The following is an 18,363-nucleotide window of genomic DNA, read 5'->3' on the forward strand; positions in this document are numbered from 1 at the left end:
CCAGTGTCCCTCGTTCCACCACAGTTCTGGAACAAGGAGCAAGCATGCAACCAGTGAAGGCGGAATGAGGTCATCATTCCCATGCTGTGTACTTGTGTTGGGTCGGTGACTCAGGTGATACTGAAGGATCAGCGCGACAAGCAGGTGACTGGAGATCAACTCATAACAGGGATAACAGCGCGGCCACAGTGTTTTGGGGCGCACAATTACGCGCGCTACTAGTGTAGAACAACGCTGCTTCTTTATAGATAGAGAGGACACAGGGAGGATTTCTTGTAGTCCTGTCCTAGGGTGACAACGCTGCTTCTATATAGATAAATGAGGAGAGAGGCAGGTGTTTTGTAGTTGTGTCCTAGGAAGACAACTCTGCTTCTTTATAGATAAATGAGGACAGGGGGAGGCGTTTTGTAGACCTGACCTAGGGTGACAACGCTGCTTCTCCTTAGGTAAATGGGCAGAGATGGAGGTATCTAAATAAGTAGAGAGGGAGGTGTTTTGTAGTCAAGGGCAACAACGCTGCTTCTCTATAGATAAATGAGGTGAGAGGGAGGTGTCTTGTAGTCCTGCCCTAGGAGGAACATACTGCTGCCCCATCAATAAATGAGCAGAGATGGAAGTGTTCTGTAGTCCTCCACTAGGCAAACAACACTCCATAGATAAATGAAGAAAGCGGGAGGTGTTTTGTAGACTTTGCCCTACGATAACAATGCTGCTTCTATATAAGTAAATAAGGACAGAGGGAGTTGTTTTGTAGTCCTGTCCTATGATAACAATGCTGTGTATATGAAATGAGGATAGAGGGAGGTGTTTTGTACAGCAGCCCTAGGGTGACAAGGCTACTTCTATATAGATAAATAAGGAATGAGGGAGGTGTATTGTAGACCTGCCCCATGGTAATAACGCTGCTTCTCCATACATAAATATGGATAGAGGGAGGTGTTTTGTAGATCAGCCCTAGGGTGACAACCCTGCTTCTGCATCTATAAATGATAAGAGAGGGAGGTGTTTTGTAGACCTGTGCTAGGGTGACAACACTGCTTCTCTATAGATGAATGAGGACAGAGGGAGGTGTTTTGTAGATCAGCCATAGGGTGACAACACTGCTTCTCTATAGATGAATGAGGACAGAGGGAGGTGTTTTGTAGATCAGCCATAGGGTGACAACACTGCTTCTCTATAGATGAATGAGGACAGAGGGAGGTGTTTTGTAGATCAGCCATAGGGTGACAACGCTGCTTCTCTACAGATGAATGAGGACAGAGGGAGGTGTATTGTAGACCTGTGCTAGGGTGACAACGCTGCTTATCTACAGATGAATGAGGACACAGGGAGGTGTTTTGGAATCCTGCCCCTACAGCGAGCTAGCGTTGTCACCTGGGGACAGGAAGTGCCTCTCTATCAGGTGAAGATAAAGAAAACTCCAGCACCCCTGAGGACCGCTAACCTGCGGAACGTTCCATCTTTCTTCCTGAGTCAGGGGTCTATTTATGGCGGCACTACAAGTCACAGCACGACCACCAGGAACAATGCTCCGCGTGTACTCTACCTTGATGTCCTGGCTGCTGAAGACCTCCATGTCCACCGCACACGCCACCAGCGAGGTGACATCGAAGTCCATGCTCCGGGCCGGCATGGCAGAGGTCAGTCCGTGCTGTTGCCCCTGGCAATGCTGATCAGTCCTTGCTGTTGCCCCTGGCAATGCTGATCAGTGCTTGCTGTTGCCCCTGGCAATGCTGGTCAGTCCTTGCTGTTGCCCCTGGCAATGCTGGTCAGTCCTTGCTGTTGCCCCTGGCAATGCTGGTCAGTGCTTGCTGTTGCCCCTGGCAATGCTGGTCAGTCCTTGCTGTTGCCCCTGGCAATGCTGGTCAGTCCGTGCTGTTGCCCCTGGCAATGCTGGTCAGTCCGTGCTGTTGCCCCTGGCAATGCTGGTCAGTCCGTGCTGTTGCCCCTGGCAGTGCTTGTCAGTCCTTGCTGTTGCCCCTGGCAATGCTGGTCAGTCCTTGCTGTTGCCCCTGGCAATGCTTGTCAGTCCTTGCTGTTGCCCCTGGCAATGCTGGTCAGTCCTTGCTTTTGCCCCTGGCAATGCTTGTCAGTCCTTGCTGTTGCCCTTGGCAGTGCTGGTCAGTCCTTGCTGTGGCCCCTGGCAGTGCTGGTCAGTCCTTGCTGTGGCCCCTGGCAGTGCTGGTCAGTCCTTGCTGTGGCCCCTGGCAGTGCTGGTCAGTCCTTGCTGTGGCCCCTGGCAGTGCTGGTCAGTCCTTGCTGTGGCCCCTGGCAGTGCTGGTCAGTCCTTGCTGTGGCCCCTGGCAGTGCTGAGTCCTTGCTGTTGCCCCTGGCAATGCTTGTCAGTCCTTGCTGTTGCCCCTGGCAATGCTGGTCAGTCCTTGCTTTTGCCCCTGGCAATGCTTGTCAGTCCTTGCTGTTGCCCTTGGCAGTGCTGGTCAGTCCTTGCTGTGGCCCCTGGCAGTGCTGGTCAGTCCTTGCTGTGGCCCCCGGCAGCTCGTCCTGCACAGGACCATACAAGAGCCCGGTAACAATGGGCGTCTCTGTCACAGCTGAGCCGCTCTCCTCTATGTGTGCCTCCACGGCGAGCGAGCCGAGCGTAGTAACAGCCGGAGCCGTCTCTCTCTCTCTCTCCCAGCAGTGACATCACCGCCGGCACTGACACAAGTGACGTCAAAGCCTTTCATATGCAGGCAGCGCAGCCGAGCAAACCTGACATGATTATGTACTGAATGTGCCCCCCGCCAGGACCTGAGCGACACCCCCCCCCATGATGCCGGGACTGCGGTGACAGCGGAGGCTGCCAGGCAACACAATCCGAGCAGACTTCCATTAAACTGATTCCCACCTTCAGTCCCGGCACCCCTTCATAGGCACGCCGAATCTCCAGGCGCCCCGGGACAAAATGTGCGGTCCCTCCAAAATCAGAGAGAGGGGGAAGAGAGAGGGGGAAGAGAGAGAGGGGGAAGAGAGAGAGGGGGGAAGAGAGAGAGATTCTAGGGACAGGTATATACGTTGCAGTGTATTCCATGTATGAAGTGACTATTTTGTGCTTTGATTGTATTTGATGAGTCATTACATTTAATGGCATTTCTTTTATGTCATTACAGGCTGAGGAAGTGCCACTTGAGCCCCTCAAACCCCCCAACACACCGTGACATCCAGGCAGTCACGGCAGACAATTACCACAAGTGGCCATAAGCTGTAATAAGTATCCTGGTGGAGCCATTAGTGTAAATCACAGTCCACCTTCTCACCCACCCAATGGCCTATTGTACCTATAAGGATGAAGAGACATAATAATGTAAATGGTCCCTGCTAACAGACCAGGTGGAAGAATGGCTGAGCACTGGGGATGCTGAACCATTCTATGACCTAACAACCTAATGACCAGCACCTTATAGTGGACCTGTACTTTAGTGTCAATCAAGACACAGTTATGTTTAAAGCACAACTCCAGCCGGAAATAAAAAGATTCATATAACGAAAGAAGCTTTTGCCACAAAATTCAACTTCAATCCAGAGCTTTTCCCTGCAGTACTTCTTTTCTGCCACTAGATGGCCAGCAAAATTCAACCCACTTCCTCTGAGTCCAGTTTATTCCCCTGTGCAGGAGCTTCCTGTAATAAAGACCGGGCACTGCTCTCTCTCTCCTTGAGCAGGGTGACTGGACTTGTCTCCGCCCCCTCCTGTAATAAAGACCGGTCACTGCTGATCTCTCTGCTTGAGCAGGGTGACTGGTCATGTCTCTGCCCCCTCCTGTAATATAAACCGGTCACTGCTGAACTCTCTCCTTGTGCAGGGAGACTGGTCTTGTCTCCACCTCCTCTTGTAATAAAGACCGGTCACTACTGATCTCTCTCCTTGTGCAGGGTGACTGGTCTTGTTCACACCCTCTCCTATAATAAAGACTGCTCACTGCTGATCTCTCTCCTGGAGCAGGGTGACTGGTCTTCTCTCCGCCCCTCTCCTATAGTATCCTATAGTGGGTGGGGCCTGTTGAGTCCCTCCCACAACTCAGCTCTCTGCACAGGCTATGTGCGGCACAGTGATGATGTCACTGCTACTTTTTCGTATCCTTTATGGCTATTGAGGAATATATTTAGGTCAAAATGATTGAGTTTGGCGTTCAGCTTTAATATGTTGAAGTTTATAGGAGAATTATAACAGCATACAGTTATCAGAAGATATTGGGGGGAATTTATCAAAACTGGAGCAGATGTGCATGGCAACCAATCAGCTTCTCTCTTCAGTTTGTTCAGTTAATATTTGAAAATGAAAGAGAGAAGATGATTGGTTGCCATGCTCAGCTGCTTCTGATTTTGCCTGCTCCAGTTCTGATAAATTCCCTTCATTTACTTTCACAATAAGGGTCCTTCAGTGACATTATTTTTGCTCTGGGGAGTCTGCCTTGAGTACATCAGACCTGGGCTGCCAGGAAGGAGCTGTGCTCTGCGTCTGACAAGAATGGCGTGTTAGAAGACCCTTGATTCAGGTGTCCATGCCAGCTGCTGCCCCGTGTATTGAAAACCAGTCTGGAAGACCCAACACTCTGATGAATGAGGCTCAGAAAGACTTGGGATCTGTCACTGCCAGGTGAGTCCTCCATTGTGTGTACATTGTACAGACAAGTATTCTCCCTACTAGTGAAGGTTGTGATAGGCCTGCCATATACAGGCTGTCCATTAAAAGACATGGTAGACCCGCCATATGCAGGAAGTCTATTGAAGGAACAGGCATTACCGGCCACTTTGTTCTTAAAGGAGAACTATGGGGTTAAGGCTTTTCCCCATAGTTCTCCTTAGGGTAACGGGAGGACACAAACTAGGGTCCTCCTGTCACCCTAAGCTCAGTATACTGCGAGCCATAGCTCGCGGTATACTGAGACGCCGCAGCTGAAGAGAATCCCGACAATTATTCTGGGATCCGCCCAGCTGCGTGACTGACAGCTGGCTCTGCCTATCTAGAGGCAGAGCCAGCTGTACCCGCCCCCTCCCCCGTCCGTTCCGCCAGTCAGCCCTGGCGGATCGGAGCAGGGGGAATCCAGCCCCTCCCCTGTCACGGAAGAGAGCCGTGACAGGATCGAGAGGTGAGCGAACGCCGGTATGTGTTCGCTCACCTCCCGATCTACTGAGCCGACCTGTGACAGTCTCATTGTCACAGGTCGGCTAGAACTATGAGGTGAGTGAAAAGCACTCACCTCATAGTTCTCCTTTAATATTGAATAGATCCCCCTTTTTGCTGCCAAAACAGTACTGACCCATCAAGGCATGGACCCCACTAGACCTCTGAGGGTATGCTGTGGTATTTGGCACCAAGCCATCAGTAGCAGATCCTATTTAAATCCTATAAGTTGTGAGGTGATCGGCTTCCATGGATCGGACTTGTTTTTCCAGCACATCCCACAGATGATCGATTGGATTGAGATCTGGAGAATTTGGAGGCCAAGTCATCACCTCAAACTCATTGCTGTGTTCCTCAAACCATTCTTGAACCATTTTTGCAGTGTGGCAGGGAACATTATCCTGCTGAAAGAGGTCACTGCCATCAGGGAATACCGTTTCCATAAAGGGGGGTACTTGGTCTGTAAAAATGTTTAGGTCGGTGGTACGGGTAACATCCACATGAATGGCAGGACCCGAGGTTTCCCAGCAGAACATTTCCCAAAGCATCACGCTGCCTCCGCCGGCTTGTCTTCTTCCCATAGTGCTTCCTGGTCTCATCTCCTCCCCAGGTAAGCGGCACACACCCGGCCATCCACATGATGTAAAAGTAAACGTGTGTAGTGTTCACCCCCCGAGGGAGCCGCTGGATAACCAGGTCTTCTATAGCCTGTCTAAGGGATTTTACCAACCTGGCTGCACCAATAGCAGTGACCACCCTCTGTGGCGACCGATAACGTGAGATCCAGACTGTAGATATGATGCTGAAGGAACTTTATTCTAGAACTTCAAGGAGAGAGGGTATAGGGCTTAGGACATCCATGGCAAATAAAGGATAGAACAGAACTCCAGACTCACCAGTTCCCTTTCAGTATTGCACAATGCAGGATCAATAGGAGCACACACTGACACTAGGTATTTGAGCAACAGCTGAAGAGGGATAGGCATGAGATCTTTCAGTAGGAGAGACAGCAGACTTGCCCTTGAGGTCCAATCCAGTACCGGGCACCTCCAGCAGCCATCAGCTTCCCTGGTTCTCCTCCTCCTCAATAAACATAGGAGGCTTCCTGCAGGCTTGAAGCTAGCAAAACATTTCCCACACTTGAGAATTCCTACCCTAGGCCTAAGCCTGGTACAGGTTGGATCTCCAGCCAGCCTGGAACTACCCTGAGCACATGGCAATTCCCCTGAGTATATATGCATTTCCCCAACATGTACCACTGGCCATGAAATCCCCATCGATTGGCTGGTGAGCCACACACACTCATAATGTTCCCCATTGGATGTCCCACACTGCAGCAGTGTCACACCCCACTCAGGTAGGTACAATCAATGTAAGAACACCTGGAATTAACCAGATAAATGCCAACTATAATTCAGCCAGACTGACTACAGCTCTGGCAACACTAAGTTTCTAGTAGCCACTCCACAGAAGGTGGTAGGGGCTACACCTGATTCACCAGACCAGGCCATCTTCTTCCATTGCTCCGTGGTCCAGTTCTGATGCTCACATGCCCTTTGTAGGCTCTTTTTGCGGTGTACACGAGTTATCATGGGCACCCTGACCGGTCCGCAACTACGCAGCCTGATACGCAACAAACTGTGAAGCACTTGCCCATTTTATTTTCTGCTTTCAACACATCAACTTCAGGGACAAAATGTTCACTTTCTGCCTCATACATCGCCCCCACTTCCAGGATAATCGCCGTTATTCACTTCACCTGTCAGTGGTCATAATGTTATGGATGATCGTCGTATAGCTATATATATACAGCTGCATGAGGAGTTTAGTCACCCCGGGTCAAGTCCGTTTTATCCTTTCCAGGGAACATTACTCATTTCTACAAATTTTAATGCATGATTACAATGGAAAAAAAAGAAAACATCAAAATGTGACATTTGCACAGAGGTTGGGCAGCCTGTGAGTCACTACTTCAAGTGAACCTGCGGGTTGTTAATACACCACTTACACTTTGTAGCAGGTACCTTCAGCTGCTTGCATGTTATGCCGGGGTCCCTTATGGGGTCCCAGAAGGCCCCAAACACAAATGCAAAGTATCACTTACAGAGTTAACAACTGTGTTATCTTGTATTATAAAATGAAACCTGTCCAGGGAAAGGAGGTGGGATGAAGGGAGTCTGCTTTACATTTTCGACCGTGAGAATATAGATAATGTCTGTATGACCTTAGAATGAGTAATGTATCATCAATGGAAAAATCCTTATAATAAAGGGGAGGTGGAATGGCTCCCCCTTGTGGTCATTATGTGCAATGCTTTATAAGGTTTGTATTAAAGTGATAAAGTTAAAAAAAATGTTCCCTCCCCCCAATGTTAATGTTAGCATTTACCTTATATGAGGTTTCTTAATCTGATCTTCTTTCCTGATGTTTTCATCTGTCCCTCCAGCGGTGTGGCGGGTCTGCGATCCAGCGCTGACTACTCTGCTTGCTGGCACTTCCGATCCCACGGTGTCTGCATTCGGGTGCACGCGTCCATAGACTTACCTTGCGTCTCTGCTCGTCTCCCGGGCGAAAATCCGAACTGTGAATGCGCACGCCCCAAGATGCTTTGCGGCAGTTTTGGATTCTCGAGCGGGAGCATGCGGCGAAAATGGGGCAAGTTTAAACCACTGTTAAAGCATTTTTTGTTTTTTATCTACTTTTTGCCTATTTCTACTGCTTGCTAGCAGTAAACAGGAGGGTAAAAAGGCAGAGCTGAGAAGTTTTAAACAGGGTACAAAGCAAGGGAAAATCTCCTTACTGGTGTTAGAGGAAGTGTTTATGGGTGTTTGTCGTAGTCCTAAGGTCCACACCTGGTAGGGTTGCCACCTGTTCGTGATTCACTCGGACAGTCCGGTTTTTGAGTCCTGTGTCTGGGTTTCAGGCCAGCTGACACCCGGACACAAGACACTAAGTGCCGATACCAGCACTTAAAGGAGAACTATGAGGTGAGTGATTTCCACTCATCCTCATAGTTAGAGCCGACGTATGACAAAGAAGCTGTGACAGGTCGGCTCTATCGATCGGGAAGTGAGCAGAAACATGCCGCCGATCTGCTCACTTCCTGATCGTCTCCCTGCAGTAAGCGGTGACTGCCAGTCACCGCTGCCCGCAGGCATTCCCTCCCCTCTCCGATCCTAAAGCGCTGAGTGGAGGAATGGCTGGGAGAGGGGGCCGGCACAGCTGGCTCTGCCTCTAGATAGGCAGAGCCCGCTGTCACTCACGCAGCTGGGTGGATCTCGACAGTATTGTCAGGATCCGTCCTGGCTGTGGCGCTCACAGTATATCGCGGGCAATAGCCCGCGATATACTGAGCTTTGGGTCACGGGAAGACGCTAGTATATGTCCTCCCATGACCCTTCATGTACATTTGTATTGCTGTATAATGTATGGCTGGGATTCATAGTCCTCTATAGCCAGTCTCCTTACTCCCTCCTCTATAGAATATAAAAAAATAAAAAATTCCGCGCACGACGCTAGAGTGTTCGGGTTTCACTTGAAGAAAAGGTGGCAACCCTAACACCTGATTAGGAAGCCAAACACCTTTGCCTCATTGTAAGCAGGCCCCATTGTCACTTGCCACGCATGCACGTACCAGTGCAAAATCACGCAAATTTGCACGCATTCACGAAATGTCCAGAAAATGTGTGTCATGCATACATTGCCATGATTGTGAGTGGTACCCCAAACATGGCAAGCAAACGTGGCGTAAAAAAAAAACAATGAAGCTCAAAAAAGCTACATGGGCGTCTTTGGCACATTTGTCACACATAAGGCAGCCCATTGAAATGGTGGATATCGGTCTGGAGGAGTGGGCGTTCCTAATAATAATAATAACATACCTATTACAGTCCACAAAAGGGACCTTTATCAGCCAAACCTTGAACATTGAATTGTCCCGGGATCCAAGAACTAAGGAGGGCTGTGTGTTCACCAGAGACCCTAAGAGGAGGTGAAGGTGAGGCCCTGGATACAAATCTTCAGTCCAAAGTGACAAAATTCCTCAGTATAACTAAATGGCTAGTGCTCAGGAGCTCTCCACAAAATGGGGGTTACCCTCCACCATGGAGGTTTCCCAAATTGAGAAGTTCCTAGATAATTTGGATAAAAGAGAATGCCAAAATAAAGTCCTTAGAGACCAAAGTGTTTTATTAATTCCACCAGCGTCAGCAGGGAAAAAAACAAAAAGGCAGCTAATGCGTTTCGGGGGCCGAACGATCTCCCTTCATCGGGGCTCTGCTAACTGTCATTAGGAACTCTGAGCTTCTGGATAGATACAAACGATATGTGTAATAATTCCTTTTTCAGTGATGCTTAACAGCAAGCCAGAGGATACCGTATGCTGGAACTTCTTTAAAAAGGCCAATTTTTGGCCAGAGCTGCATTCACCATGTACAAAGAAGTCCAAGAAACGGTCTCATGCAGCCAGGATGTTGAAGACATTTCGCAGTTTATCCAATTCCATGAAATGGCTTCTGATGTGAAGGTAGGACAGGGGCCCCTAGATGTGAAGATAAGGCAGGGGCCTGATATGAAGGTAGGACTGGGGGCTCCTGGTGTGAAAGTAGGACAGGGGGCTCCTGATGTGGAGGTAGGACAGGGGGCTCCTGATGTGAAGGTAGGCTGGGGGCTCCTGGTGTGAAGGTAGGACAGGGGGCTCCTGATGTAAAGGTAGGACAGGGGGCTCCTGATGTGAAGGTAGGCTGGGGGCACCTGGTGTGAATGTAGGGTGGGGGATCCTGGTGTGAAGGTAGGCATAGGTGTCTCCTAATGTGAAGGAATGCTGGGGGCTCCTGATATGAAGGTAGGACAGAGGGCTCCTGATATGAAGGTAGGACAGAGGGCTCCTGATATGAAGGTAGGACAGGGGGCTCCTGATGTGAAGCTAGGACAAGGGGCTCCTGATGTGAAGGTAGGACAGGGGACACCTATTGTAAAAGTAGGACTGGGTGCTCTTAATGTGATGGTAGGACTGGGATCTGCTAATGTAAAGGTAGAACGGGGCTCCCGATGTGAAGGATTCCTGATTTGAAGGTAGGACTAGGGGATTTTGATGTGAAGGGGGGCTCCTGATGTAAAGGGGGGGCTCCTTATGTGGAGGGGGGCTCCTGATGTCAAACAGGGGGGATGTGATGAGAAGAGGTTAACCCCATGTCATTATTTTTTTGTTTTCTGTCTGAGGTTCCCCTTAAAATCCATACTAGACCCCATCTAGAATAATGGTATTTTTGGGGGGACCAAACGCCGATTTTACATTTATTTATTTTTACACTGGGGTGTCTGGAGATTTTGTGTACTTTTAAAGGGTGCTATGACTGAAAAATGGGTTGTGAAACACTGCTGTAGGATAAAAGAAATCAAATAAAAGAGAATTATTGGGTTTTGGAATAAAAAATCATTCAGAGAACATCAGAACTATAATGAAAAGCTTCTGACCAGCAGATGGCAGTATTGTGAAAAGCATTTGGTTTCAGTTATCTAAAAAAATCCTCCCGATATATACAATAACCCGCTGGCCGCCGGGACGTGTTGGTACATGCAGGGTAAAAATTGAACTTGCGGCTTAATAGGTTCTTCAAGGACAAACCAAGACAGATAAACAATGTTTACAAAGGGCGTTTATTATTTAATAGTATTATTCATTGTTGTCCGGAATTCTTTCTCTAACAAAATTCAAACAGTGAATGTGTTTGTTTTTTTGGTTTGAGAAACTCCATTTTTGCCAAAGTCAAATGTTAAACAAAATTTTGAATGACATTCTTCAAGTCTTCGATGGCACTATTTTATGTTCTGACCAGATTTTCACATGAATCTTGATACAAAAATCTATGTAATGTATGGCCATCTTCAGTGTTAGCAACTTACAAGTGACAATATTGTTATACAAAAAGATCCCGCATAATAAAACTATTACCCCCTCAATGGCGCTGATGAGTATAGGAATTTCCTCTATTACCCCTAGATGGTGCTGACGAGTATAGGATTTTCCCCTATTACCCCTAGATGGCGCTGACGAGTATAGGAATTTCCTCTATTACCCCTAGATGGCGCTGACGAGTATAGGAATTTCCCCTATTACCCCTAGATGGCGCTGACGAGTATAGGAATTTCCCCCATTACCCATTGATGGTGCTGATGAGTATAGGAGATTCCCCTATTGCCGCTAGATGGCGCTAACGAGTATAGGAATTCCCCCTATTCCCCCTAGATGGCTTTGACGAGTATAGGAATTTCCTCTATTACCCCTAGATGGTGCTGACGTATAGGATTTTCCCCTATTACCCCTAGATGGTGCTGATGAGTATAGGAATTTCCCCTATTACCCCTACATGGCGCTGATGAGTATAGGAATTTCCCCTATTACCCCTAGATGGCGCTGACGAGTATAGGAATTTCCCCCATTACCCATTGATGGTGCTGATGAGTATAGGAGTTTCCCCTATTACCCCTAGATGGCGCTAACGAGTATAGGAATTCCCCCTATTACCCCTAGATGGCTTTGACGTGTATAGGAATTTCCCCTATTACCCCTAGATGGCACTGACGAGTATAGGAATTCCCCCTATTGCCCCTAGATGGCTTTGACGTGTATAGGAATTTCCCCTATTGCCCCTAGATGACGCTGATGAGTATAGGAATTTCCTCTATTACCCATAGAGGGCGCTGATGAGTATAGGAACTTCCCTTATTACCCCTAGGTGGTGCTGATGAGTATAGTAGTTTCCCCTATTACCCATAGATGGTGCTGATGAGTATAGGAATTTCCCCTATTACCCCTAGATCGCGCTGATGAGTATAGGAGTTTTCCCTATTACCCCTAGATCGCGCTGATGAGTATAGGAATTTCCCCTATTACCCCTAGATGGTGCTGATGAGTATAGGAACTTCCCCTATTATTAAAGGTATATAGAGCCGACAGTTATTGCAGCGCTTTACATAGAGCACATCCACATCAGTCCCTGCCCTCAAAGAGCTTACAGTCTAAGGCCCCTCTCTCACATGCATACATAAAGGGCCAATTTAGAGAGGAGCCAAATAACCTTCCAGCATGTCTTTGGAGTTCCCCTATTACCCATTTGGGGGGGCTGATGAGCATAGGAATTTCCCCTATTACCCCTAGATGGCACTGATGAGTATAGGAATTTCCCCTATTACCCCTAGATCAGGGGTGGCAAACTCAAATTCATCGGGGGCCGCATCAGCAGTATGGTTACCCTCAAAGGGCCGGTTGTATAGGACTATGCATCTACTCACATGTGCCCATCTCTGCACCTCTGGATGATGACTATACATCCTTATCACACGTTTATATTCCACGCCTGGTGCTGCTGCACATTCCTACACAGCATACACCTTCCACCAACCATCACTGCAACTTCCAGCACCATGCACTCCGCTTCCTCCGCAACTGCCCCACACATACACGCAGCCACTTACCCAGCCAAATCCCCTGCCGGACCCCGGGTCACTCCCTCTCCATCCCCTGCTGCCTCTCGGCCCGAAGCGCTGCTCGACCCCCAATCTGCGCATGCGCGGTAGATGAGAAGGTGGGGGAGAGAACACAATGGTCATATCACTGGTATGGAACGGAGCGCCATCTTGTGGCCGGCGTAGGTTTTTGCAGTGATGTATCACATAGGGCCATGAGATAGGGCGGAGGCGGAGACGGAGCAAAATGAGGTGGCTGCTGTGCGGGCCACATTACAAGGTCCGGCGGGCCGGATTCGGCCCGCGGGCCTTGTGTTTGCCACCCCTGCCCTAGATGGTGCTGATGAGTATAGGATTTTTCCAGATTACCCCTAGATGGTGCTGATGAGTATAGGAGTTTTCCCTATTGCCCCTAGATGGCGCTGATGAGTATAGGAATTTCCCCTATTACCCCTAGATGGCGCTGACGAGTATAGGAATTCCCCCTATTACCCCTAGATGGCGCTGATGAGTATAGGAATTTCCCCTATTACCCCTAGATGGCTTTGACGTGTATAGGAATTTCCCCTATTACGCTAAGATTGTCCAGATGAGTATAGGAATTTCCCCTATTACCCCTAGATGGCGCTGATTAGGATAGAATTTCCCCTATTACCCCTAGATCGCGCTGATGAGTATATGAATTTCCCAATTACCCTGAGATGGCACTGATGAGTATAGGAATTTCCCGTAGATGGCGCTGATGAGTATGGGAATTTCCCCTATTACCCCTAGATGGCGCTGATTAGGATAGAATTTCCCCTATTACCCCTAGATGGTGGTGATGAGTATAGGAATTTCCCCTATTACCCCTAGATGGCTTTGACGTGTATAGGAATTTCCCCTATTGCCCCTAGATGGCGCTGATGAGTATAGGAATTTCCCCCATTACGCTAAGATTGTCCTGATGAGTATAGGAATTTCCCCCATTACGCTAAGATTGTCCTGATGAGTATAGGAATTTCCCCTATTACCCCTAGATGGCGCTGATGAGTAATAAGCTTCCACTGGAGGCAAAAGGCGGAAACACATTTCTAGTTGTTCTATTAATTAAAGGGCAGGAAGCTGGTTATGTGTTGGAATTCATTGCCCTCTGCTATTATTTCTTGTTTCTTTATGCGTCTCTTTCAAATAATTGTCTGAAATGATAACAAAGTCACCTATAAATCTTACAAATCCTTTTTTTAAATACAACTCATAAAATCATTTTCTGTGCGGTGGCCCTTTAAGTAGCTTAAAGCGACAGCGCCGCTCTGACTAGGACGTCACCTGTCACTTAGTGGCCTCTTGTACCCCACTTATGTGTCGTGATAACCCAGCGCCATCCCGGAGAGCGGCATCCTTAAAAGGAAAGAAGTAGACTGATAACGAGGAGAGATGAAGAAACGTACCCCCCCCCCCTCCCTGGGGGCGGACATTCCAGACCAGGCCTGGGAACGGTGACATCATGTAGCCGCAACAAAGTCACTTTCCACCCGGCCCGGGCCAAACTCTATTAATACAACAAAGAAAAAAGCGTGCGTGGCCCTAAAAATAGAGGCGGCTCAGATTGCTCCAGCGCTGGGATGATGAGCTAGGATCCCATGCAAAGAGGAAGCCTCATTCCCATTAATGAGATCCTCCGCGCACACAACCTGTCCCCATGTGTGTTTATTCATACTGGGCGAGGAAGATTCTGGGGACCAATCAGAACGGACACATTGTAGTGAGATGAGCGCACCATACTGTACGAGATCTGTATTGCTGTCATTGTTACCTTAATCTTTATGTAATATTGCATCTATAGACTGATTGTCTTTCTAATGGTCAGCTCTGATGAGATCAACCTGGCAGCCAGTCAACTCGTATTTTCAGAAGTCTGCGGTGGCCTCCCTGGCACTTCTGTCAGCACAGGTTTATGATTGTAGGCAGCCAGGGCCGGTGCTGCCACTAGGCAAACTAGGCAGCCGCCTAGGGCGCACTGATGCCTAGGGTGCAGCCTTGACCACTCACTCCCCCCCCCCCCCCCCCACATTTCAAATTCCAAAAGCTTATGGCAAGCTGGCTATTGAACCCAACCACTGAGTATAGGAGCAGAACCGAGAGACAACTTTCTCCTCTCTCAGGTCCACTCCTCTACTCAGTATGTGGTGTTTCAATAGCCAGTCTCCTATTGGCTATTTCAAATTGAAATAGCCAATAGCAGTCTGGATATTGCTCCCAGCTGCTTACATTCACCTGTCGCCTGCGGAAGCTAGCCAGCAGGATAATGGAGCTGCACGAGAGGGGGGCGGGGGGGGATGCAAGTAGCTGGTCTTGACTAGGAAGCAAAATAGTCTAGCACCGGCCCTGTAGGCAGCAGGGTCATGCCTGGACAACTGATAAGTCACTGAGCCAGGTGGGCTGTGCGCCCTGTATGTATTTCAAGGCTTTATTTTCAGTTCTGACTGGCGCGTGTACCCTTTACCGGTTTCTGACCAAATTGTCCCTAGACTAGGTCTGATTACTTGATCTTAGATTGTAAGCTCCTGTCAGGGTACCGTGTACAGGCGTCCTCACACCTCATGCAGGTACCCACGCAGGATGACCAAATTAATATGCCCACACAGGATAGGGTTCTATGCACAGTTTATTTGTTACCATCAAACAAAACTACTAACCCCCTCAACCCCCCACAGGTTTAGCAGTGAAGTAACAAGGAGGGTTAACAGGAGGGCAGCACAGTACAGGATTTAGGAAGAATGGTCAGGTACAAGCCAGGTCGTTAACAGGAGGGCAGCACGGTACAGAAACAGGATCCAAGAAGAGTGGTCGGGTAACAAGCCGGGTCGGTGACAGGTCTGCAGATAGGTAGCTGGGTTCAGGTAGCTGGGTTCAGGTAGCTGGGTTCAGGTAGCTGGGTTCAGGTAGCTGGGTTCAGGTAGCTGGGTTCAGGTAGCAGTCAAGTGCAGGCGACGCAATACTGAGCCAGCTTCCTGACTGCAGGGAGGGCCTAAATACCCTCCCAGGAAGCACCAGGTGATGGGATGATCAGTCACAGCTGGGGCACACCCGCAGGTGAGTACTGGAGCTGCAGGTTCCTTACAGTCCCTGGCTGCTGGAGACACCCGCAGGCGAGCACATGAACTGCAGGACCTGGCTCCAGCTCCACCTGGGGGTGCTCTGGATCCTGACAGCTCCTTTGCGCAGGGATGAATATCAATGGTTTCATGTGCTTACTCAGGGGGTCTAATAAAAAAATTGCCGCAGCTTATTCATCCAGCGATACTGCAGGTACATTTGTTCTGTGCGAGTAAACAAAATGTTATGAGAATGGGGCGAAAACAAATGTTCTTAGTACAAAGTCTCTTCTGGTCGAATGTTCTTCCATAGGTTCAGTCATAAAGAACAGAAGGGATAAGTAAAATACCTCATTATGACCAATAGATGGAGCTGAGGATCCTAGGAAATAAGGAAAGTAAGTAAGAAGATACAATGTAACCATTCAAGAGACGGCTGGAGAGCACGAGCGTATAAATGTAACCATTGTTATCCCCGTAGTAGCAATGATTACATTTATATGCTCATTCCCTCCAGTGGTCTCTAGCCCTATGTCATTGCTTTTTCACCCTCTGCTTTGTCACTGTTAACAATCGACAATAAAATACCTTTTTTTAACTGATTTTGTTTGCAGCCATGTGACTACTTAACCTCCTGCTTGTATGAGCGGTGGGCGGAGCACTCCGTACAGGACAGGCTAAAGACCAGATGTGACGTTGCTTCAAACAGCTGCTGGAGGCAAAAAGAGAGGGACCAGTAGAGGAAAAGTCCCGGGCCCAGAGTTGAGGAAAAGCCCCGGGCCCCGAGTTGAGGAAAAGTCCCGGGCCCAGAGTTGAGGAAAAGTCCCGGCCCAGAGTTGAGGAAAAGTCCCGGGTCCAGAGTTGAGGAAAAGTCCCGGGCCCAGAGTTGAGGAAAAGTCCCTGGCTCGGAGTTGAGGAAAAGTCCCTGGCTCGGAGTTGAGGAAAAGTCCCGAGCCCAGAGTTGAGGAAAAGTCCCTGGCTCAGAGTTGAGGAAAAGTCCCGGGCCCAGAGTTGAGGAAAAGTCCCGGGCCCGGAGTTGAGGAAAAGTCCCGTGTCCAGAGTTGAGGAAAAGTCCCGGGTCCAGAGCTGAGGAAAAGTCCCGGGTCCAGAGCTGAGGAAAAGTCCCGGGTCCAGAGTTGAGGAAAAGTCCCAGGTCCAGAGTTGAGGAAAAGACCTGGGCCCGGAGTAGAGGAAAAGTCTGAGGCCCTGAGTAGAGGAAAAGTCCCGGGTCCAGAGTTGAGGAAAAGTCCTAGGCCCAGTGTAGAGGAAAAGTCCTAGGCACAGAGTAGAGGAAAAGTCCCGGCCCAGAGTTGAGGAAAAGTCCCGAGCCCAGAGTTGAGAAAAAGGCCCGGGCCCAGACTAGAGGAAAAGTCCTAGGCACAGAGTAGAGGAAAAGTCCCTAGCCCGGAGTAGAGGAAAAGTCCTAGGCTCAGAGGAGAGGAAAAGTCCTAGGCACAGAGTAGAGGAAAAGTCCCTAGCCCCGAGTAGAGGAAAAGTCCTAGGCACAGAGTAGAGGAAAAGTCCCGGCCCAGAGTAGAGGAAAAGTCCTAGGCAAAGAGTAGAGGAAAAGTCCCTAGCCTGGAGTAGAGGAAAAGTCCTAGGCACAGAGTAGAGGAAAAGTCCCTAGCCCGGAGTAGAGGAAAAGTCCTAGGCACAGAGTAGAGGAAAAGTCCCTAGCCCGGAGTAGAGGAAAAGTCCTAGGCACAGTGTAGAGGAAAAGGCCCGGAGTAGAGGAAAAGTCCTAGGCACAGAGTAGAGGAAAAGGCCCGGAGTAGAGGAAAAGTCCTAGGCTCAGAGTTGAGGAAAATTCCGGGCCCAGAGTTTTGAATATATAATGAAGTGGCACATCCGGCGCATGTGCAGTAGATGAACAGTCCTGGGTTTAGAGTTTTTAATACATAATGAAGAGATCAGGTGACACAGTGAGACCTGATTGGTTGAGGGGTGGAGCTCTACTCTGATCCTGGAAGGTAAGTATATTACAGCCTCTTCATTATGTATTCAAAAACTCTTGGTCTGGAAATCTCGTTCGGCGCATATGCGGCTGTCCCACTTCATTATATATTGAAGAGGAAGAAGCTGTAATATACTTACCTTCCAGGATCAGAGTAGAGCTCCAATCAGGTCTCACTGTGTCACCTGATCTCTTCCTCTTGTTCAGCCGGCGTCTGTGTAATTTGCAAAGCTGGCAATACACTGTACAACCCTTGCAAGACTTTTGTCTTGCGAGGGTTGTAAAGTAATTAAAAAAACGTACGACCTGCCCATCTTGGACAGGCAGATCGTACTTGCGATCATCGCAAGCCTGCCCCGCTGAGGGGCGGGCTTCCGATGACTGCAATGCTGAACGGGCACTGTACGCGTGCGCACACCGGCCCGTTCAGCAGTTGTCGAACAAGCACGCCACTAACCCGCCGATAATCGTACGATTCTCGGCGGGTTTTCCAGCCTGCTTGTTCGACGGAAGACCTGCGATCGTACAGTAGAAACGGTCGCACGCCTTCCATACACTTTGCAGCTATCGTACAATGGCGTGATTTCCCGCAATTATCGTACATAATCGTACAGTGTATGGGCACCTTAAGACGTTGGATCTCTGTCTCACACAGCAGCCTCTCCCTCCTTTCCTCCTGGAGAGCTAATCAGCAGCCATGGAGTCTCACCTCGTCTCACTCCTCATCTGCGACAAGACCAA

At 49.0% G+C, this 18,363-nt stretch overlaps 1 protein-coding gene across 2 annotated transcripts in view; it reads right to left on the reverse strand.

Annotated features, from left to right (window-relative positions):
• The window catches only part of LOC108795526 (calcipressin-2-like), a 95,558-nt gene that overhangs the window by 43,363 nt on the left and 33,832 nt on the right, over positions 1-18,363 (reverse strand). Inside the window, exon 1 of one of the 2 annotated variants that reach the window (XM_018566807.1) lies at positions 1,547-1,639. The exons of the other annotated variant lie outside the window; for it this stretch is intronic. Within the exon in view, the coding sequence (XP_018422309.1) occupies positions 1,547-1,633 (87 nt within the window). The 5' untranslated portion in view covers positions 1,634-1,639. Of the gene's footprint in view, positions 1-1,546; positions 1,640-18,363 lie in introns of those variants that run through there. 2 annotated transcript variants of the gene reach the window in all.

Source organism: Nanorana parkeri, unplaced genomic scaffold, assembly GCF_000935625.1.
Source record: "Nanorana parkeri isolate BGI_ZX_2015 unplaced genomic scaffold, ASM93562v1 scaffold977, whole genome shotgun sequence".
Lineage (NCBI taxonomy): Eukaryota > Metazoa > Chordata > Amphibia > Anura > Dicroglossidae > Nanorana > Nanorana parkeri.